Consider the following 24,294-nt stretch of genomic DNA (forward strand, 5'->3'; position numbering starts at 1 on the left):
CTTCATATTACAGTAGTTTATTCTGATAAACCAAAAGACCATAATTTGTGTATTTTGGGTATAAAACTATACTTTTTAAAACTATATAATACAATTTCCAGTGTGAGGCCGGGACCGGTTTGGCTCAATGGATAGAGCGTCGGCTTGGGGACTGAAGGGCCCCGGGTTCGATTCCGGTCAAGGGCATGTACCTTGGTTGCGGGCACATCCCCAATAGGGGGTGTGCAAGAGGCAGCTGATCGATGACTCTCTCTCATTGATGTTTCTAACTCTCTATCTCTCTCCCTTCCTCTCTGTACAAAAAATCAATAAAATATATTTAAAAAAAAAAAAAAAACAATTTCCAGTGTGAGGACATTTCAAGGAGGAAAAGATTGCATTCGCAATAAATATCATTATCCCTGAGCACATAGACTTAAGCATTGTCCAAACACTTCCCATGGTGCAGCAGTCCCTACAGGGCTCCCTTCCTTTGTCCCTTACCACTGGGTGACAGCCACACAGCCTTTCTGGAATTTTTGTACAGACTCACCATTAAGAATACTAATGATTTAAACCCAAAGCAGTAAGAGTGGAATGGTAAAACTGCAGAGCTCCAATTTTGCATTTTAATCTCTGCAGCCAAAGTCAAAAGCACACTGATATTGTTTTACTTTATCAATGTCTTTTAGTCATTCTTTGCTGAGAGCCCCCATGATCTGATTTCACCGGTAACTAAGCACAAGTGGAAATGACCTTGGACTACTAATAAAGATGTAGTCTTTTCCAGCATGTCTGTTTGCCCAGCGTCTGGCTCATATGTCCAGGAGTGCATGGCCAACGAACCATAGAAAATTATGGCATCACAGTGGCTTAATTTTAAAAGATGCTCTTCCAAAATGAATTTCAGGAAAACAAGCAATCTACACAGAGAAGGATGCTGAAGTTATTCTACAGATTAGTTTGTTGAGAGCTCTTACTTTTTCTTCCAAGATTCGGTTTTCTTTCTCAGCCCCTCGTTGCTTCTCTTCAGTGACCTGAAGTGCTTTCACCAGGTGAGCATTTTCCACGTAGAGCTCCTTGAGCAGCAAATCGGACTTTGTGTTCTTCTCAAACTAGCGAGGGAAGAAAGCCATACTCTATTGTGAATCTAGTGCAGAAATGCTACACAGCCCTTTGCTCTTCCATCGTTATTCAAACCATACTTTGGATTCTTACAGATCTGATACAAACATTGGATGTCAGCAATTTTAAAAAATATATATATTTTATTGATTTTTCACAGAGAGGAAGGGAGAGGGAGAGAGAGCCAGAAACATTAATGAGAGAGCAACATCAATCAGCTGCCTCCTGCACACTCCCACTGGGGATGTGCCCGCAACCAAGGCACATGCCTCTGACCAGAATTGAACCTGGGACCCTTCAGTCCGCAGACCAACACTCTTGGATGTCAGCAATTTTTGTTATCTTGGCATGAGACAGGAAATTGAGAATCTTAGGAACTATCTGATAAAGTCACCTTTATCATAGAATTTACCATGAAATGAAGACACAAAAGGCCAAAATCACAGGTCTCAAAAAGAACTATTCTGGGCAATGTAAAACAAGGAAATTGTCAAAAGTACCAAAAACGTGGTGTTCATCCAAGTGTGCTCCGCAAGCCCATTGTGTCGCCCAGGACACTGAGGCACTGCCCCCACCCTCACAGACCGGTGCAGTCACACACAGCCACCGGCATCTCAGCGATGGGGGCACAAGATCTCTAGTCATGAGTCCTTGTTCAAGATACAAAGGCAAGGACGTCCTGACCTTGTGCTTCTTAAGTCAACACTGAATTCATTCATTCAGAGCACCCCTCATTGCTAGCAGAACCCTTCTCATGGAGCACATATTCTTGTGGACAGAGACAGCAGAAACATACAGTGTGTCAGGTGGTGAGATGTGCTAAGAGGAAATCCAGACAGCTGAGGGGGGTTCCATTTTGGTTAGAACAGAGGGTGTCTGTCTGACATTTGAACGGGTCTGAAAAGGCACAGGAGTAAATCCTGAACATTCCAGGCAGAGGGAGGAATAAATAGGAAGAGCCAGAGGGTGCATGCTGAGGGTGACAGGTTGGCCAGCAGGCCTGTGACGAGGAAATCCCCTACCAGGCTGCCTGTGCAGGGCACGGATCCTGCAGAATCTTTGAGGTCACTGTAAAAGCTCTGCCTTTTACTCTGAGGGGCCTGGGGAAGAGGGTTCTAGGCAGAGGAGAGCCAGCGCCTCAACCACACTTGGCGAGGATTGTTTGCTGCTGTGGGGTTGGTAACGGATTAGAGGAGGAAATAAGACATGCCAGTTCGGGGGTGGGCTGTCTCCACTCTGAAGGCGGAGCTGGTGGACTAGATGGAGACGGAGAAGGGGTGGGTGCGGGGAGGAGCCCACCGCACTCTAAGGTTTTGGATCTAAGTCGATGGCAAGTGAACCAAAGACAACTCTTTGAAGGTATTTCTGTGAAGAGCAGGGAACTGGTGAGATCAAGCCTCCTTCAGGTTTGTGCTGGGTGGCAGCCAGGGCCCCAGAGGAAGGGCAGGGCTGGGTCCAGGTGTGCATGGCCCGAGGGCAGTGCACATTCGCTTTGGACACTTGAGGACTTCTGGGGACAGCTGAGAGGAGAGAAGAGGTGCTGGAGGTCAGAAGGGGAGGGAGAGGGCTCAGCAGGCCAGGGGTGTGGGAAGCCCTGGTGGGCAAAAGCCACAAGATTAAACTAGAACTGGTTTTGCCAGGTGAGGAAGCACACAGCGTGCAAATGAGTGATTATAAAGGATCAGAATCTGACACTGGGCGGAAAAGTAAGGACAAGGGGACAGTGAGAGGGTTAGTGGCTGACAGCAAAGCCAGGAAGGTAGACAAGGAGAGAGACGGGCCTCAGAGTGACAGCCTGGGAACCTTCTGCGAAGATTTAGGAACAAGAGGTGACAAATGTCTCAGCGGCTTAGGAGCCCTCAGATAATCCATACTGGATTACTATGTAATACAAATGTTTCTCCAGGTTCTCACATTTAACTTCTAGCACTACAATAGAACTTTCTGGAGTAGCTGGCATTCGCCTTTGTGTCTCTTCACCTCTAGCTTGGTCTCCTCCCTCAGCACTCCCCCCGCGGGTGTTCCACAGACTTAACTGCTGGCTGGGTGAGACCAAATGCTCAGGGCGGCTGTGGTCTTTGTTTTTTTCTCCAGCAGCCCAGATGGTCTCCCCGCCCCAATCAAGATATATCTTTTTAAATAGATCAGTCTGGCTGGCATGGCTTGGTTGAACATTGACCTATGAACCAGGAGGTCACGGTTCAATTCCCAGGCTGGGCACATGGAGGAAGGAGGAGATGGGGTGGGTCCAGGCAAGGTGAGGTCTAACAAACAAAACAGTGTGGGGTGTGCAGGAAGCAGCCCATCAATGACTCTCTCATCATTGATGTTTCTATCCCTCCCTTTCCTTATTAAAAAAAGAAAAAAAATTATATATATATATATATATATATATATATATATATGCTCATTCTCTTACGTAAATTTTTCCAATAGCTTCTAATTATCTATCCTATATAATAAAAAGCCCAGCAACCATAACAGCAGAATGACCAGAACAACTGCTCGACCAGTCACTATGAGGTGCACTGACCCCCTCTTGGTCCCTTCCCCCCTGCTGGCCTGATGGCAAACGGACCCGAAGGTGGGTGGCAGCAGTGCCAGGCCAAGCCCCTCACCCTGCCAGTCATCCCACACACACAGGGCGACCCACAGTGGGGGTAGGGCTGGCAAGCAGGCAGGAATGGCTGACCTCTTGGTCCCTTCCCTGGTCATTAGGCTTTGACGACCCGATGGCAAATGGGGAGCCAGGAGGTGTGGAGGGGGGCAGCGGAACTGGCTGCCGCAGCCGGGGAAGATGGCCCTGATCGCAGGAAAGGCCTAGGGACTGGACCTGCGCATGAATTTCACGCACCAAGCCTCTAGTCTCTATATATAAAAGTCTAAGCTAGGGGTGTCGAACTCAATCAGAGAAGGGGCCAAAATCTAAAATCCAGCCTAAATCGCGGGCCAAATGGTTTACTGAACAGTCATAAACTGTCATTGTGATGGAAACGCAGCGGAGTGCAGTGATGACAGCGCGGTGCGGGCCACATTGCAAGGCCTGGCGGGACGGATTTGGCCCGCGGGCCTTGTGTTTGACACATGTGGTCTAAGCAACCATTACAACTGAACAGGACCATAATGACTGGTCCACCAGTCACTATGATGTGCACTGACCACCAGGGGGCAGATGCTCAATGCGGGAGCTGCCCCCTGGTGGTCAGTGCACTCCCTCAGCCAACCTCCTGTGGCCAGCCAACTGCCTACGATCTCTTTCTCTTCCCCCCCCCACCCCCCCACGCCAGCTGGCCCCCATCAGCCCCTGGTGCTAAACCATTTGTTCACAGCCTGCTTCTGGGCTGGGGTTTTGTACACAGCAGAGCAGCTCCCTCATGTGATCTATTGAAAATCAGCCCTCAACACAAGGGTTTGTCTTGCTCCCATCCACTCCCTTCCCCGGGACTGCCCGCCCACCACAGCAGCCAGGGGCGGGGCAGAATGCTTGCATCATCACCATGCGATGAGGGAGGCACTCTGCTCTGCCCCAGCTGCTCAGGGTCTCTGGGCAGAGTGGGAAGGTGGAAAGGTGGCTTCAGGCTGGAGCGAAGGTGGTGCCAGCAGCCAGGGGAAAGCCCATTCTTGCACGAATCTTTGGGCGTCGGGCCTCTAGTATTCTCTAATCAGATTCTAAAAATGAAGTTTAGGCAGAGCCCCAGATTCATTGGTTCCAAATGACCACCCATAAAAAGACAAAAAGAGTTCTAAAAGAGGACACTGTTGTGTACTAAAGAAGCCCCTCACTCACCTGCTCTCCCAGCTCACCCACTTTTTCTTGCAGGAGCATTTCCATGTTCTTCAAAATCATTTCCACCTCTTCCACCTGCTCTTCTGCATCTCTAAGCTGCTTTTTATGTTCTTCCTGCCACAAAACAAGGTTACACACCAATATTTTACATTTACATTTAATCTTCTCAGGCTTTAGAGTGGAAATTAGCTAAAATGTGCAAATATGAAAGTAACTATTGATAACTTTTCCTCTGTATAGAGTAAGTTAAAAAACTGTTCTGTCACAAACCACAAAACTATTATTTTTGTAGTTCAAGAATTAGCAGACTGCCCTATCTGGTTTCACTCAGTGGACAGAGTGTCAGCCTGAAGAGTCCTGGGTTCGATTCCAGTCAAGGGCACATGCCTAGTAGGGTGCATGACGCAGCCAATCAATGATTCTCTCCCTCTCTCTTCCTCTCTGAAATCAATAAAAGGATGTTGTTTTGTTTTTTTTAATTAGCAGACTAAGTATCCCTAAAGAATTTCTGATCAAATTTCTTTGTTTTGTCATTAATCTATCATAGTTTATCATTATCTCTAGCTGAACACTTCTACATAATGCTGAAAGGTTATTCGTTGTTGAGTTTATACTTTACAAACATTAAATTTTACCCACCTTTCAAGTCTTGCTCTGATTTTTGCCCTCTGGTTCCTGATCTCCCCATCCCTCCTGCCTTGAACTTTTCCTCATGAACTGTGTTACTCAGGATCAAGTTACTTTCTCAGGCTTTTAAATTAACCACTTACACAGGGTGCACCCGTCCCACAGACAATTCAAGCACTTTAGAAGTGTGAACTCATTGATGCTTCACAATAATGCTGTAAGCTGACATCGGAATTTACAAATGAGGAAACTGGAGCCCAGAAAGGTTAACTGGCCCAAGGCTACTCAGCTGGGAGGAGGGGGAGCCGGGCCCCAGGCTCTGCGGGCAGTGCACACAGCCAGCTCCTCAAGTCAATCCTGCTACCTTGCTGACCTCTTGTTCCATGGCCATCCTCCCCCCGCCCTCCGTCCAATCCTTTTTTTTTTTTAATCCTTACTTGATTAGAGAACTATTCTTTTTTTTTTTTTTTTTTTTTTTTTTTAATCCTCACTTGAGTTTTTTCCCATTGATTTTTTAGAGCAAGAGTGGAAGGAAGGGAGGATGGGGAGAGAAAGAGAAACATTGACATAAGACGCATGAATTGGTTGCTTCTGTATTCCTTATCTGCCCTTGGTGGGTTTTCTTTTCAGTCTGCATCACAGTTTAAGATGTTTTTTTTTTAAATTAGGTGCATCATTTTGAAACTGGGCGTGCTTATGTAAAGGTCTAGTTTCTGGCTTTTTTTGAATCAGCAGCACTGAAATGGGAAGACTACACAGCCGGGGGTCAGCATCCTTTGCCTCACCGGTCAGTCCTGTCAGCATTTAGTGTGTGGCCCCTGATGTCTGCTCTCGGGCCCATCACAGACTGCAGCCCCAAGGTCAGACTGCAGCCGAGAGTATCTGGGCCCCAGGCTGAAGAGACCTTCAGGGTCAGCTCACTCAGTGCCTCCCAGAGGGCGGGAGACACCTTCCCAGAGGGCTCCCTGCACCTCTCACCTCCCGGGTCCTTCCTTCCTCAGCATCTGGTAAGACTCCTTATTATTCACGGTGGAAATCCGGACCCCACTGCTTCTGTACAGCCAGTTCTCATGGAGTTCGGATGGCTGCTGGGCCATCTTCCTCTTGGCACTAGGATAGTTTTAGGCTGAGTGACCAACGATCCAACTTCTCTTCCTCCCACTCTCCCCATACTCCCAACACACACACACACACACACACACACACACACGCACGCACGCACGCCCCGTCACCATCAGCTGGAACCTCAGGGCTCTTGTTCCCACTCACCCGCTGTCGCCTCGCTTCCTCCTGCTGGAGGCTGCACTGCTGGCCGAGCTGCTGAGCCGCCCGCTGCTCCCATTCCAGCAGCCGCTGCAGCTCTGCCCTGCAGCCCGCAGGGCTCTGCTCCGTCGGCTTCTGCAGCTGGTGGGAGTCCTGCGAGGGCTGGTGAGGACTCGGGTGGGCTCCGTGCAGCTGTATGGGGAAAAGGCCACAACAGCTTTGGAGTGACTGCTGAGAGCTACAGGGTCACTGCCAGGCACGAGGACTGTTTAAGACACCCTACAACTGGAAGCACAAGTAAGGCCTCTTCTCTCCTTCTTGGTCCCTGCATCTGCAGCAGAATGCAGTATCTGCAAAGGGCCTATTACTGGAATTCAATCAGCATAAGTGCTAGGCAGCCAGAGCTGCAGTGAGAGGAAAAACCGTGATCCTCAGAATGACACTGAGACTTCACATTGGATCCATGGAGATCACGGTATATTCTGTCCAGTTTTACATTCCAGCATGCCTCATTGGAGCCTGATTATTTAAATACATGCAAGCCAGATACGGTACTCATCTAAGTGGAAAACTGACACTTCTGAGACTCACGGGGTAACTAGCACACAATGAGAGCAGAAGGAAGCTTGGGAGCAGCTGTGGGATGAGGCTCCCCAGCCACAGAGGACTGCCAGAACTCATGGAGTTATGCTGACTCCTCATGATTGAACTGGTATCATGTGGCCAGGGTTCTTACTAAGCAATCAGGAGGTCAGATCCAAACGCCATTTAATTCACTCTGGCACCGAGGCTTCATCTAGAACTCGCACTGTTCCCTGGGCCCCTAAAAGAACTGGCCACGTCAGCCCTCTGAGGCCCTATCGAATGTCACACTCTGGAGGGTATCTTTGCTGATATATGATATATGTCATCAGTTTGGCTCAAAGACACCCTTACAAGAATTTCAAAAATACCCCACTTAGGGCAGGTCTCAAAGTGAACACGTGGCCAGAGAGAAAGGGCGGGTGCCACCCAAGAGTGAGCGGCGGCAAACCTCCAGCCCAGGTTCCTCGCAACAGTCACCACGTCGCCTCACATCCCCGGAGGACCGTCTGAGCGACCACATCATCACTGACTCAGGTTCTCCAGGACAGGAGTCAGCCCAGGGAGATGCACTGTGCACGCTTCCTTTGGACACACTGCCTTACGCTCCTCACTGCACTTCCACGCCCACCCTCCTGTTCTCTGAATCTGGTGCCCGACCTGGACCTTTCCCTCGGGGAGAGCAGGGAGTCCCTGTGACTATCGACACGGCAATTAGCCCATAAGCCTCCACAAGCTGACTTCTTTCCAGTCCTTTTCACCTCCCTCTTCATGGAAGGGAGACGCAGATGGAGCTGGGCCAGCTCCGGAGTGCACAGGCTGCTCCTTCTGCCCCAGTGAGATGGGGCTCTGAGCCTCTCCCTCATGCACAGGTGGGTACTGTGCCGTCACCCACTGACAGGTGGGCTCCGTGTCCTCCCCTTGAATCCAGGATGGACCAACAGAATGCTGGATTTGGTCAGCATGTTTTTATTTTTTTATTTTTTATTTTTTAAAATATATTTTTATTGATTTTTTACAGAGAGGAAGGGAGAGAGATAGAGAGCTAGAAACGTCGATGAGAGAGAAACATGGACCAGTTGCCTCTTGCACACCCCCTACCGGGGATATGCCCGCAACCAAGGTACATGCCCCTGACCGGAATCAAACCTGGGACCTTTCAGTCCGCAGACCGACACTCTACCACTGAGCCAAACCGGTTTCGGCTGGTCAGCATGTTTTTAAAAAATAAACAGCACTGGGACCTCCCTTGGCCTCATCCAAGCTGCCCCCCCTGCTAGTGCCTGTCCCACCTGCTTGGCTCTGTGACCTCCTAGACCCATGGTCAGCAAACTGTGGCTCGTGAGCCATATGCGACTCTTTGGCCACTTGAGTGTGGCTCTTCCACAAAATACCACGGCCTAGGCGAGTCTATTTTGAAGAAGTGGCGTTAGAAGAAGTTTAAGTTTAAAAATTTGGCTCTCAAAAGAAATTTCAATCGTTGTACTGTTGATATTTGGCTCTGTGGACTAATGAGTTTGCCGACCACTGTCCTAGACGTTGCTCCTTAGAACCATCTGTGGATGCACCAGTGATAACAATGAGTCCATTCCACGTACCTCCACACCCATCCTCACCCCAGCACACCCAGAGGTGCCTTCACTGCTCTGTAGATGCCTCTGCTTCCCTCCTCTGGGCTTTCATCAGTGTGGTCTTGGGGGAAATCTTCTAAGTCACAAAGATGTGGGAACCAGCTCGTGCTGCAGCAGCTGGGCCTGGAGCAGCAGCAGTCAGGCCCAGAGCAGCCAGGCCAGGAGCGGCCAGGTCAGGGAGCAGCCAGGCCCGGAGCAGCCAGGTCAGGGAGCAGCCAGGCCCGGAGCAGCAGCAGCCAAGCCTGGAGCATCCAAGCCAGGAGTGGCCAGGCCAGGAGCAGCCGGGCCTGGAGCAGCCGGGCACAGAACAGCCAGGCACAGAACAGCCGGGTCGGGAGCAGCCAGGCCCAGAGCAGCTGGTTGTGGAACGAACCAGAGCAACAGAGGCCAGGCCCGAAGCAGCCGGGCCTGGAACAGCTTGCTCCTCGCCTGCCCATGCCCCAGGGCTGCTTCTCAGACATGGCTGGAAACTTTTGGGGGAACTTGAGGGTCTGCTGAATCAAGTGATGAAGGCTTAGATCTAGATGTGTTGAGTTATTGTAGCGCTGGGGTGTTGATCTGTGAGTGCGTTGTGTGGGGGTCTGGATGAGGTTGGTTGATCTATTGGGTCGGCAAGTAAGTAATTGCGGATTTTTTAAAGAAAATCAAAGACAATTTTTTCATGGAACTAAATAACTTTATTCTGTAATGTATTGCCCATTTTGATCAATGACCTTTTGCCATCTTTCAGGCAGCATCATAATCCCACGTTCAAAAAACTTCTGGTTTTTATTAGCAAAAAACTGAATCAGGTACGATTTGACATCATCATCATTATTGAAATTTTTACCATTCAAGGAGTTTTGTAAAGATCAAAACAAAAAGTAATCAGATGGTGCAAGGTCAGGACTATATGGTGGATGTGGCAAAACATCCCAACCAAGCTCCATTAATTTTTGCCGAGTGACCAAAGATGTGTGTGGCCTTGCATTGTCATGATGGAATACAACACCTTTTCGATTTGTCAATTCGGGCCGCTTTTCTTCAACTGCATTGTTTAATTTCGTTAGTTGTTCAATGTAGACATCAGAATTGATCGTTTGGTTGGGTGGTAAGAGTTCAAAGTAGACAATTCCTTTGTAATCCCACCAAACTGATAACAAAACCTACTTTTGATGAATATCAGCTTTTGATGTTGTTTGAGTTGGTTCACCTGGCCTGCTCCACGATCTTTTCCACTTGATATTGTTGTAAACAACCCATTTTTCATCGCCAGTTATCAGTCGTTTTAAAAATGGATCATTTTCATTACGTTTCTTTAGCAAATCGCAGCTGCTAATGCGTTGCGTTAACTGTGATTCTTTCAGTTCGTGAGGAACCCATGTATCGAGTTTTTGAACATAGCCAAGTTGTTTTAAGTGATTTTCAATGCATGTATGTGATACATGAAGCTTCTCTGCAATCTCACGTGTTGTACTGTGACAGTCCGAATTGATTATTGCTTTGATTAGGGCGTCATCAACTTCAACTGGACGACCAGAGCGTTTTTCATCTTTGAGTGAAAAATCACCAGAACAAAATTTGGCAAACCAATTTTGACACTGCCGTTCTTTTAAGGCTTCGTCACCATAAACAGCACATAACTTTTTATGAGCTTGCAATGCATTTTTCCCTTTGTGGAAATAAAAAAGCAAAATATGACAAAAATGTTCCTTTTGATTTTCCATTTTTCAACGAACGCCAAACGAAAACAACAAAACAGATCAAAAAACTTTTTTTACTGATTAACAGCTGAATAGCCAACTATCAAATAACAAAATGTGTTTTACATTTGTACTACGTCTGCAAACCTAAAAATTCAACTGAAGCCATATATGTGCGAAACCCGCAATTACTTACTTGCCGACCCAATATTTGGAAACGTCTTTTGTGTGAAGTGTATCCTTGGGCATGTGGAGGTATTATTGATTTGAGAAAATGATAATTGATTTACTACCTGAAAAATTTAAAGTTCTGAAAGTTTAAGGTCTCTTGCCAAAAAGAGGTTTTAAAACTAACACCTTAATTTTAATGGAGAAAGGGGAGGACAAGCCCTTCCCACCCAGAACAGGTAATCCAATTCCAATCAGCAGCTATCTTTAAACAATGTGTTCATTTACATTTGAATGGCTACGCCTTTTGATAGCCTAAGGGCAAGTTTACATGTAAACAAGTTTGCTTCTTAGTTCCCAGGGCAGAAAAAACAAGGTTTAAAATTATTAGATTTCGGGAGGTAAGATGGCGGAGGAATAGATGGGCGGATTCTGAACCCTCTCCCAAAGCAGAAAGAGAGAGCAACTGAGGGTCTTGTGCTGTGAGTGTTTATCGGCAAGCTGGGAGACAGTGAACACCAGAAGAAACTGCTGGGGCTGCTGACAGAGGTGCCCCTCACAGGGAAGCACCCACGAGGGCTGTGTCCCTGCCCGGAGCTACCTACCGGCTTGGACGGGGAAACCTCGCCATCTTGAGAGGAAGATAGGATCGTGTCAGAGGCCTGAATATCCACAGCCGCAGCGACCACCAAGCATCTGTGACCCCCAGAACGCGGATCCGAGGCGGCGCGAACACCTGCCCTCACAGGATTGCCCCACTGCACAGCGAAAAGGTCAGATTTCGCAGAGAGAGGGTGGAGAGCGCTAGTGGCAAAAACAAAAAGCCTGCGCACAGAGCGTGCTCGCAGAAGCTGGAGGACAAGGGCGGTGATTATAAGCAGAAGCCCCCGCTGTTGGACGGTTGTCACCCTTGAAAGTGGACGGGGCTCCTAACAGGGGAGATATCTAAAGAGCAACACATTTGGATCCGGCTCGAAGGGATATTGGAGAGTTGCGGGAGATTCCAGTTGCTCTGACCTGACTGACCCCTCTCCCCCTCCGTAGTTCCAGCTTCAGAGAGGAAAAAAAAAAAAAAAAAAAAAAAAAAAGCTGGAGAGGCTCTAGGTAGGGGTATCGAACTCAATCAGAGAAGGGGCCAAAATCTAAAATCCAGCCTAAATCGCGGGCCGAATGGTTTACTGAACAGTCATAAACTGTCATTGTGATGGAAACGCAGCGGAGTGCAGTGATGACAGCGCGGTGCGGGCCACATTGCAAGGCCTGGCAAGACGGATTTGGCCCGCGGGCCTTGTGTTTGACACATGTGCTCTAGAAATTAATTATTATTATTTTTATTATTATTATTTGATCTATTTGGAAGTGTCTTTTATAGTAGCGATAATAATAATAATAATAATAATAAATATATAAATAATAAATACTAAATACTAAATAATAATAATAAATAAATAATAATGATAATAATAATAATAAATAATAATAATAAAATTATTATTATTTTTACTTTTTTAATTTGTTTTTTATTTTTGTTTTCATTATTTGCACCGTTTACTCAAGAAATTATTTTTTTATTTTTCCTCACTTGATTTTATCTTGATAATTATTACATTGTATATGTAATCAACATTATTACTACTACTAATTTACCTTTTTCATCTTATTTTCTTTTGTTTATTTTCATTATTTTTATTTCATTTGATTATATATATATATATATATTTTTTTTAATTTCAGGATTACTGTACTACAGTCTTTATCTATCCTTCTTTCTCCAACACTTTATTCTATCTCAACCCTACCTTTATGCCTTCACCCTCTTTCCAATCTTTTCCTTTGATACCCTGTTTATCTTAACCCTTTCCTGCTCTAGATTTCCCCCATTCCTTCTGTCTACCCCCTCCTAAAATTTCACCCTACTTGTATATTGGATATATCTAATTTCCAACTACCTGCTCCAAACCCATTCACACCTCCCTCGCAGTTGTCCTAAAAACAAAACAAAAAAAACAAAACACTCTTTCTCTCTAACTCTTTGAAGTTGTATGTTGAATGTTAACTTTACTGAAGTTGTATGCTTTTCTTTTATAAGACTGATTTGCCTATGCTTTTTGTTTGATTGTATGTTTTTGTTAGCTGGGTTCTAGTCACCCTTATTGGTGGTTATTAATATCGCAAAAACATTTCTATTCAGTGCCTTGTGTGTTGTACCTGGTTGTGTTGTATTTTGTGCCTTTAAATCAAAGCAGGAGAGAGAGAACTACACAACCAGACATCCTAGATCATGGGGAGACCAAAAAACAGCCTGCATATGAAAGAAAAGCAGGCTTCACCAGAAAAGGAAGTAAACGATATAGAGGCAAGCAACCTACCAGAGCAAGAATTCAGAGTAACGATCTTAAGATGGCTAAAAAGAATGGAAGACAAATTTGACAATATGAGTAAGACCCAAGAGGAAATGAAAAAAACCCAAGAGGAAATGAAGATGACTCAAGATGAAATGAAAAATGACATCGCTACTATGAAGAACTCAATAGAAAGCATCAAGAGCAGACTAGAAGAAGCAGAGGATCGCATCAGTGAGCTAGAAGACAAGATGGAAAAAAATACCCAATTAGAGCAGCTTCTAGAAAAAAAAATTAAAAAGCAGGAGGAGAGCCTACGGGAGCTTTGGGACAATGCAAAACAAAACAATATTCGAATAATAGGGGTTCCGGAAGGAAAGAAAACCGAGGTAGATATGGAAAATGTATTTCAAGAAATTATGACAGAAAATTTTCCTGAGATAGAGAAGAAAAAACCCACACAAATCCAAGATGCTCGCAGAGTCCCAAGCAAAATGGATCCCAGAAGACTGACGCCAAGACATATTATAATTAAATTGGCAAAAACCAATGACAAAGTTAGAATCTTAAAAGCAGCCAGAGAGAGACAGAAAGCTACATATAAAGGAACCCCCATCAGACTAACAACTGATTTCTCAACAGAAACATATCAGGCCAGAAGGGAATGGGATGAAATATACAAAGTCATGCAAAGAAAGGGTCTGAATCCAAGAATACTGTACCCAGCAAGACTATCAATCAAAATTGAAGGGGAAATCAGGAGCTGCACAGACAAAAAAAGACTAAAGGAATTTATCTCTACCAAACCAGCAATGCAAGAAATGCTAAAGGGTCTACTGTAAAAATAAAGAAATAGGAAGCAAAGAAGGAACACAGGGGTATAGAATAAAATGGCATCAAATGAGTACCTATCATTAATAACATTAAATGTAAATGGTTTAAATGCTGCAATCAAAAGACATAGGGTAACAGATTGGATAAGAAAACAAGACCCATACATCTGTTGTCTACAAGAAACCCACCTCAGAAAAAGAGATGCACACAGACTGAGGGTGAAGGGATGGAAAAAGGTTTTCCAGGCAAATGGAAATGAAAAGAAAGCTGGGGTAGCAATACTTATATCTGACAAATTAGATCTCAGAGTGAAGGACATAACAAGAGACAATGAAGGCCACTTCATAATACTAAAGGGAGCAATCAAACAAGAAGAAATAACCCTGGTAAATATATATGCACCCAATACGGGAGCACCCAAATATATAAAAAAAAAAACTGCTGGAGGACATTAAGGGAGAGATTAACAGCAATACTGTACAATCATAGTAAGAGATTTTAATACCCCACTGTCACCCTTCGACAAATCATCTAAACAAAAAATCAGCAAAGAAATATCAATCCTAAATGACTCACTAGACCAGATGGAATTAATTGACATCTTCAGAACATTCCAACCCAAAGCCACAGAATATACATTCTTCTCAAATGCACATGGGACATTCTCAAAGATAGACCACATTTTGGGACATAGGCAAAGTCTCTTCAAATTCAAGAAGATAGAAATCATATCAAGCATCTTCTCAGACCATAATGGCATAAAACTGGAAATTAACTACAATAAAAATAATACAAAGAAATCAAACACATGGAGACTAAACAGCATGCTATTAAACAAGGACTGGGTTACCAGAGAAATCAAGGAAGAAATTAAAAACATCCTGGAAACAAATGACAATGAAAACACAACAATCCAAAATCTATGGGACACAGCAAAAGCAGTTTTGAGAGGGAAGTTCATATCCTTACAAGCCTATTGCAAAAAACTAGAAAAAAGTGTAACAAATGATCTAACTCTACAACTCAAAGAGTTAGAAAAAGAGCAACAAGAAAAGCCCAGTGTAAGTAAAAGGAAGGAAATAACAAAAATCAGAGCACAGATAAACGACATAGAGACTAAAGAAACAATACATAAGATCAACAAAACCAAGAGCTGGTTCTTTGAAAGGATAAACAAGATAGATGGACCTCTAGCCAGACTAACCAAGAAACAAAGAGAGAGGACCCAAATAAACAAAATCAGAAATGAAAGAGGTGAAATAACAACAGACCCCACCGAAATACAACGGATTGTTACAAAATACTATGAACAACTCTACTCCAACAAACTGAACAACCTGGAGGAAATGGACATATTCCTAGAAAAATATAATCTTCCAAAACTCAATCAGGAACAATCTAAAATCTCAATAAACCAGTGACTTGGGAAGAAATTGAAACAGTCATCAAAAAGCTTCCAGCAAACAAAAGCCCAGGGCCAGATGGCTTCACAGGAGAGTTTTACCAAACATTCAAGGAAGAACTGAAAACTATCCTCCTCAGACTATTCCAAAAAATCCAAGAGGAAGGAACACTTCCAAATTCCTTCTATGAAGCCAGCATCACCCTAATACCAAAACCAGATAAAGACAACTCAATGAAAGAGAATTACAGGCCAATATCCCTCATGAACATAGATGCCAAAATCCTCAACAAAATTCTAGCAAATCGACTCCAGAAGAACATCACAAAGATCATACACCACGACCAAGTAGGATTTATTCCAGGAATGCAAGGATGGTACAATATCTGCAAATCAATAAACGTGATACATCACATAAACAAATTGAAAGATAAAAATCATATAGTCATATCAATTAATGCAGAAAAAGCATTCGATAAAATCCAACACCCTTTTCTGATAAAAACTCTTAACAAGGTGGGAGTACAAGGATCATACCTCAACATAATAAAAGCTATATATGATAAACCCACAGCCAACATTATACTCAATAGGCAAAAACTAAAACCATTCCCTCTAAGAACAGGAACAAGACAGGGATGCCCACTCTCGCCACTCCTGTTTGACATAGTACTGGAAGTACTAGCCATTGCAATTAGACAAGAGGAGGAAATAAAAGGCATCCAAATTGGAAAAGAAGAAGTAAAGTTATCTTTATTTGCAGATGACATGATATTGTACATAAAAAACCCAAAAGACTCCATTAAAAAACTAATTGACTTAATAAATGAATTTGGCAATGTAGCAGGATACAAAATTAATGCCAAGAAATCCATGGCTTTTCTATACACCAACAGAGAAACTGCAGAAACAGAGACTAAAAAAGCAATTCCATTTACCATCGCACCAAAAAAATTAAGATACCTAGGAATAAATTTAACTAAGGAAGTAAAGGACCTATATGCGGAAAACTACACGACACTGAAAAAAGAGATAGAGGAAGATGTAAGGAGATGGAAGAACATACCATGTTCATGGATTGGTAGGATCAACATCATCAAAATGTCCATACTTCCTAAAGCAATCTATAGGTTCAATGCACTCCCCATTAAAATACCAACGACATATTTCACCGACCTAGAAAGAACTCTCCAAAAGTTCATTTGGAACAATAAAAGACCCCGAATAGCCACAGCAATCCTGAGAAAGAAGAGAAAAGTAGGAGGGATCTCAAAACCAGACTTCAAACTATATTACAAAGCCACTGTTCTCAAAACAGCCTGGTACTGGCACAAGAACAGACATATAGATCAATGGAATCGAATCGAGAACCCAGATATCAACCCAAATCACTATGCTCAATTAATATTTGACAAAGGAGGCACGAATATACAATGGAGTCAAGACAGTTTCTTCAATAAATGGTGTTGGGAAAATTGGACAGACACATGCAAAAGAATGAAACTAGATCACCAACTTACACCATTCACAAAAATAAACTCAAAATGGATACAGGACTTAAACATCAGACGGGAAACCATAAAAATACTAGAAGCATCCACAAGCAGCAAAATCTCAGACGTATGCCAAAAGAACTTCTTCACTGATACTACCCCTAGGGCAATGGAAGCTAAAGAGAAAATAAACAAATGGGACTACATCAAAATAAAAAGCTTTTTTACAGCAAAAGAAACCATCAACAAAACAACAAGAAAGCCCACAGTGTGGGAGAACATATTTGCAAATGATACCACTGATAAAGGTTTAATCTCCAGCATCTACAAACAGCTTATACAACTAAATAAAAGGAAGATAAATAATCCAATTAAAAAATGGGCAATGGACCTAAATAGAACATTTTCAAAAGAAGACAGAAGGAAGGCCAAAAGGCACATGAAAACATGCTCAAAGTCACTAATTGTCCGAGAGATGCAAATCAAAACAACAATGCGGTACCATCTCACACCTGTCAGAATGGCCAACATCAACAAATCAACAAACGACAAGTGTTGGTGAGGTTGCGGAGAAAAAGGAACCCTCATGCACTGCTGGTGGGAATGCAGACTGGTGCAACCACTGTGGAGAACAGTGTGGAGTTTCCTCAAAAAACTGAAAATGGAACTCCCATTTGACCCAGTAATCCCACTTCTAGGAATATATCCCAAGAAACTAGAAACACCAATCAGAAAGGATATATGCACCCCTATGTTCATAGCAGCACAATCTACAATAGCCAGAATTTGGAAACAGCCTAAGTGTCCGTCAGCAGATGATTGGATCCAAAAACTATGGTACATCTACACAATGGAATACTATGCTGCCATAAAAAAGAAGGAATTCTCATCATTTGCAGCAACCTGAATGGAATTGGAGAACATCATGCTGAGTGAAATAAGCCAATCAATGAAAGAGAAACACCACATGACCTCACTCATTTGTGGATAATAAAGAGCATTATAAACTGATGAACCAAAAGATAGATATAGAGACAGTATATCAACAAGTAGACTGTCAAATTACAGCGGGAAGGGGAGGAAGATCTGGGGGAGATAATAGATCAACCGAAGGACTTTTATAGATGCATATAAGTACAACCAATGGACACAAAACTCTGGGGAGGGAGGGGATGTGTGGGAGGGAGGGAGGGGGGCAAAAAGAAAATCAATAAAATATATTAAAATAAATAAGTAAATTAAAAATAAATAAATAAAATTATTAGATTTTGGAATTTATTCTTAAAAATATAAAAGTTTATTAATTTAAAAAAAAAAGAAAACAAGGAAATTAAAAAAACTGATGAACAATGTTAACTGTTGATTATAATAGAATCAGAGATAAGGGAGGGGAGTGGACTGACAATTCTGGTGGGGAGGGAGTGGTGGATGCGGGAAGAGACTGAACATAGACTGTGCACCTATGTATGAGGACAATGGGGGGGTGGGGAAAGGGCAGAGGGTGGGGTGGGAACCTGGTGGAGGGGGGAAGAAATGAGGAACCTTTGTAATAATATGAACAATAAAGATTGATTTAAAAAAAACCAAAAAAAAAACCAGAGACGGGAGCTCCCAAATACAGAGGTATCTCTGGGAAAGTTCTTATTCACAGCGGGAAAGCTGACAGCCTACAGGATCCCCCCACAGCCGTGGAGGGCCGCATACCCAGGCTGACCCCTCTGCAGCTTTGGGTATCTTGACCTCTCACACCGGGCAACCACGACCGGCCAAGTCCTGCTGTGGGGCCAAAAGCCAGTGGGGGAACCTGCCAAGGCTCCGAAGAGGCAGGCACTCAGGTGCTACACTCACGTGAGGCCGGTGCTGGGACGGAGGCAACATGGGTTAAGACCCCTTCCATTCCAGGCTTGGGGTGGTCTCTCCCACAGCCCCTCTTTCCTCCCTACAGCCCCTGGCCCTCCAAGTCCACCCGACATGACTCAGAATACCTCCCACTGTCACACGCCTGTCATTCTCTCCTCTCTTGAGCCTGGCTCTCCCAGGAAGGACTGGCTACCCACTCTGTGTCCCTGCACCTCACACTCAGGGCACCGTGCGAGCTCCCTGCCTCCCTGTCTCGGCACCTCATGAGCCTGGCAAGTGCTGGATAAATGCTGGAGCAGGAGAGAACATGGGAGCCAGCAGACAGCGACGTGCGTGTAAATAATGTGTGAGATGAGGGCATGGAGATCCTTACCCATGGGGTTTACTCTGCCCCAAGGACTGGCTGGCTGCTTGGATCTGATACCACCTCTCCTCAGAGGCTACCCTGAAGCTCACCTCTGGCTCGTTGGTTCTATAAAGGGCACCCAAAGACATGTTACTGAGATACAGCTCTTCACATGCCTGCTCAAGGTCAACCCATCTCTGGACTAAGCCTGACTTCAGTCTTGGGCCTGGTAAGTGCCCGACTGCTGTGCAATCGCAGGCCGGCCCAAAAACTGCTCTGGGATGGATCATCCTAGCAATGTTCTGTCAGCATTGACCTGCACTGACTTTCCTTCCCAGGAAGGACCCAACATCTCAGGCCATCACATGCCCCTTCCCAGACGGGGCCCAGCGTCTCAGGCATCACATGCCCCTTCCCAGACTGGACCAAGCGTCTCAGGCCAGCATGTACACCCACCTGGTTTCGACTTTCTTCAAGGGTCTCTCTCAGCTGTGACCATGACAGTCTCAGGCTCTGGCATTCCTGATTTATGAGTTCAAGTTCAAGTTCAAGTTTTTTAATTTGGTCACCCTGTTTTAAAAATAATCAACCTCCTGAGTGTAAGAAATAGCAATTTGATACATGTCTAATGTAGACATGTCCAAAAATTACAGAAGGACAAACACTGCAAAATTTAAATCACCCATGCTCCCAGCAGCCAGAACCACATCTGCCATTTGCTGTCATCCACTCCACACAGCATCTCTACCATAAGACTGGCACAGTGCCAGATGCTGTGCTCAACTCATTATAGCTTTCATTTCCCCGAGACATTAACTATTATTTGAAAACATGGATTTTAACAACTATACCATAATTTACTGACTCATTCAGTAAACTGTTGATGAATGATTCAATCAGATTCCAATTCTGTTTTGCTATTACAAATACCACAGCGATGAAAATACTTCCAGCTAAGTCTTCCCACAATACTCCAGTAAAATGCCCAGGAGAAGAATAATGAAGTCAGAGGATACTGACATTCTTGAGGCTCTTGATACATATTTTGCCCAACTGTGCTCCAGAGAGGCTGACAATTTTACTTTTTTACCATCAGAATGTAATTCCTTTCTGTTTGCAAAAGCTGCTGAAGTCCACATATGTTCCAGGGCCTGCCTGTTAAGTGTGTTACGTTCACCTGCAGGCAGTGCCTACCTCTTGGCACATTAGGGCTGCTCCCGATAGGTGTTAGGCTGCCTCTCTAACGTGCCCACTCCTCTCTACCCCACAGACCCGGTCACTACTCACCTGCAACTCCTCCCGGCGTCCAGCCTCTTCCAGTCTCTGTGTTAACAGCTGAATGGTGATGCCGTTGTTCTCAATGTGGGTCTGCTGGCTAGAGGCCTCCTCTCCCAGCTGAAGGACCCTGTGGTTGAGCTGAAGCAATTCATCCTTGCATTTCTGACTCTAGAACAAAAGGGATGAAAAAGTTATTTTTTTAACCAACAGCTCAATTCAGATCATTTCAGTGATTTTCCACCAGGATGCTCTTGTTTTCCAGGGGACACTTATAATGTCTTGAGACAGTTTTGGTTATCACCTTAGTAAGAGGACTGCTACTGGCAGCTAGCGGGTGAGGCACTCAGCACCCTGCAGTGCATAGAATGATGTAACCAGTGCAAGCACAGGAGACTCTCCTCTACCCTAGAAAAAAGGAGCCACATCTGGAAAACCAGAGGTGGTTATATGCCATGAAGATCCAAACCACTGTTCTGAAGACCTCTCATGTTTTTCTCATTTCTTCCAATTATTGCTAACATTATTTTAAGCAATTTGAAGGAAAAACCCTAAAGGAGATATATGTCACCTCAAAATACCCTCTGATCTTTTTCATTAAACACATACATGTAGCTTTTTGTAGGGTATAAAAATTGATTAAATTGTGTGTTTTGCTTTTTCTAAATAACTACCACCCAGAAGATGGGGGTGCTAAACAAATGCTCATTAGATGGATGTGCAAATGCACTGAATTGAAATAGCAACTAGGAAGTCTCACCTTCAGAGTGGGTTAGGGGCTGAGGTAGGGAGGCAAGAAGTTAGGTATTGTTATTAAAAACATGAAGGGTCCTTGTGGAATTGGAACTATTTGGTATTTTGACTATTGGTGGATATATGGACCTATACAGGGGATAAAACTGTGTAGAATTGAATACACACACGCACGCACACACGCACACACACACACACGTACAGAAGTAAACCTGGTGAAATCGGAATGTGATCCATGGGTTGTATCAATGTCAATAGATTGGTTGTGATGTTTGTAATAGGCTCATTTGTGTCCTCCCAAAATTCATATGTTGAAGCCACAATTCTCAGTACCTCAGAATGTAATGGTACTATACTTAGAAATTGGGTCTTTACGGAGTGACCGGGCCCGGAGTGGCCGGGCCCAGAGCAGCCGGGTAGGAAGCAGCCAGGCTAGAACAGCAGTAACCAAGCCCGGAGCATCCAGGCCGGGAGCGGCCAGGCTCGGAGCGGCTGGGTCCGGGGCAACCGGGCCCAGAGCAGCCGGGTCGGGTGCGGCCAGGCCCAGAGCAGCAGCTGCCAGGCTGGGAGCGGCCAGGCCCGGAGCGGCCGGGCCCGGAGCAGATGGGCCCAGAGCAGCCGGGTCGGGTGCGGCCAGGCCCAGAGCAGCAGCTGCCAGGCTGGGAGCGGCCAGGCCCGGAGCAGCCGGGTCTGATGCTGCCAGGCCCGTAGCAGCGGTTGCCAGGCTGGAAGCAGCCAGGCCCGGAGCAGCCGGGTCTGGTGCGGCCAGGCCCGGAGCAGTGGCTGCCAGGCTGGGAGCGGCCTGGCCCGGAGCGGCCGGGCCCGGAGCAGCTGGGCCCAGAGCAGCCGGGTCAGGTGTGGCCAGGCCCAGAGCAGCAGCTGCCAGGCTGGGAGCAGCCAGGCCCGGAGCAGCCGGGTCTGGCGTGGCCAGGCCCGGAGCAGCAGCTGCCAGGCTGGGAGTGACTAGGCCCGAGCGGCCGGGCCTGGAGCAGCCGGGTCGGGTGCAGCCAGGCCCGGAGCAGCAGCAGCCAAGTCCAGAGCAACTAGGTTGGGAGCGGCAGTGACCAGAACCGGAGCAGCTGGTTGTGGAATGAACCAGAGCAACAGAGGCCAGTCCCGGAGCAGCCAGGCCCGAAACAGCTCACTCCTCACCTGCCCCTGCCCCACGGCTGCCTCTCAGACATGGCTGGAAACTTTTGCGGGAACTTGAGGATCTGCTGAATCAAGTGATGAAGGCTTAGATCTGGATGTGTTGAGTTAGTTTAGGGCTGGGATGTTGATCTGTGAGTGCCTTGGGTGGGGCCTAGATGAGGCTGGTTGACCTATTTGGAAATGTCTTTTGTGTGAAATGTGTCATTGGGCATGTGGAGGTATTATTGATATGAGAAAATGCTAAGTAACAGATTTACTATCTGAAAAGGGATTTACTATCGGGGAAAGGGAGGGAGGAAGAGACTGAACATAAACTGTGCACCTATGGATGAGGACAATGGGGCATGGGGAGGGGGCCGAGGGTGGGGTGGGAACCTGGTGGAGGGGGGAAGAAATGAGGAACCTTTGTAATAATATGAACAATAAAGATTGATAAAAAGAAAGAAAGAAAGAAAGAAAGAAAGAAAGAAAGAAAGAAAGAAAGAAAGAAATTGGGTCTTTAGCCCAACCAGCATGGCTCAGTGGTTGAGCGCTGACCTATGAACCAGATCATGGTTTGAGTCCCCATCAGGGCACATGTCCGGGGTGTGGGCTCCATCCCCAGTGTGGGGTGTGCAGAAGGCAGCCGATCAATGATTCTCTCTCATCACTGATCAGATTTCTATCTCTCTCTTCCTCTCCCTTCCTCTCTGACATCAAATATATATATTTTAAAGAAGAAAGAAAGAAATGGGGTCTTTAAAGAGGTGTTAAAAAAAAAAGGTGTATAAGGTAAAATGAGGTCATTCGAGTAGGCTCTAATCCAACATGATGGTGTCCTAATAAGAAGAGATTAGGACAGATACCAACCAGGGAAGACCATGTAAGGACATAGGAGATGACAGCTGTCTATAAGCCATCAGTATATGATGGTAACATATTATAACCCATTGAATAAAACAGGGCCCTATGATAGAAATATAATGATATAAATAAATAGACAAATGGGGAGAAGAGAAATTTCTTCCTTACACTGGATACCAAATAATAAAACAAAAGGAATGGTGGAGTCAGTCACCAATTGGCCACCATCAGAATAATAACCGAGGCCACCAAGAAACAAAAGATGCTAAGGTAAGTGGGTGAGAGTTTGATGAAGAACAGAATATTTACGTAATATCAAAGTATCCACCCATAAAATGCTCATTAATTACACAGGGAAAAGTAACTTTACTGTGGAGTAGCCTGACCAACACCACCTAACCAACAATTATTAGTAATGAGGCAAATCGTTGGCCCTCTGATAGGATGAAATGAGAAGAATACAGTACCATTTTCTTTATATTCTTGCCAAGGATGCATTATCTAAATGTAATCACAAGGAAACATCAGACAAACTAAACTGAAGAACTTCATACGAAATAACTGCTTGTTATTGTCAAAAGAGCCAAGGTCCTAAAACCAAGGATGGACTGACTGAAGGTGACTAAAGGCCAAGCGGGATTCTGAATGAGTGGGGCGGCTGGCAAAGTGAACAGGAGGAGACTCAGGCGGGGTCTGTACCACATTCATGTCCTGACTTTTGAGGGATGAGGAGGGGGTGATGGGTCAGCAACTCTCTCAGATCTTTCAGAAAAAAAGTTCTCTATTTCCCCTCAGTAAGTTTGAAATTATTTCAGAATAATGAAGAAAAGGAAAGGAGGGTAGCACCAGGTGTCGATACTGGACCTGTTTGTTGAGCGCTTCCATTTCGGAGCAGGCCTTTTCCTTGTCTCTCTTTAAAAGCTCAATTTCCTTCCTGTTGAAAAGCACAATTAATAATATCACTTTGGCCATCCAGTTTCTTTTCCCGTCATCACCCACTGTAACCGCAGCACCTTAGAGCTGTGGCCACAAACCGCTCTCACACCTGCTCTCGCCCCCACAGCCACCTCTGTTACTACTGTGCACAATGGCCGCTGCGGGTCCAAGCGTGTCCCCATCCTCAGAACCAGCGGGCGCTGCCAGTGTTACA

The 24,294-nt window shown here is 45.2% G+C and overlaps 1 protein-coding gene across 1 annotated transcript in view; it reads right to left on the minus strand.

The window, feature by feature from the left end:
- Positions 1 to 342: 342 nt before the first annotated feature.
- NINL (ninein like) overlaps positions 343 to 24,294 on the minus strand; it is a 112,764-nt gene continuing 88,812 nt past the window's right edge. Inside the window, exons 18-23 of the mRNA XM_036417653.2 lie at positions 24,009 to 24,078; positions 20,409 to 20,567; positions 19,578 to 19,691; positions 6,788 to 6,973; positions 4,892 to 5,005; positions 343 to 1,094 (exon numbers count right to left, since the gene is read on the minus strand). Coding sequence (XP_036273546.1) covers positions 903 to 1,094; positions 4,892 to 5,005; positions 6,788 to 6,973; positions 19,578 to 19,691; positions 20,409 to 20,567; positions 24,009 to 24,078 — 835 coding nt within the window. The 3' untranslated portion in view covers positions 343 to 902. The remainder of the gene's footprint in view (positions 1,095 to 4,891; positions 5,006 to 6,787; positions 6,974 to 19,577; positions 19,692 to 20,408; positions 20,568 to 24,008; positions 24,079 to 24,294) is intronic.

This window comes from Pipistrellus kuhlii, unplaced genomic scaffold, assembly GCF_014108245.1.
Source record: "Pipistrellus kuhlii isolate mPipKuh1 unplaced genomic scaffold, mPipKuh1.p scaffold_m20_p_6, whole genome shotgun sequence".
Taxonomy (NCBI): domain Eukaryota; kingdom Metazoa; phylum Chordata; class Mammalia; order Chiroptera; family Vespertilionidae; genus Pipistrellus; species Pipistrellus kuhlii.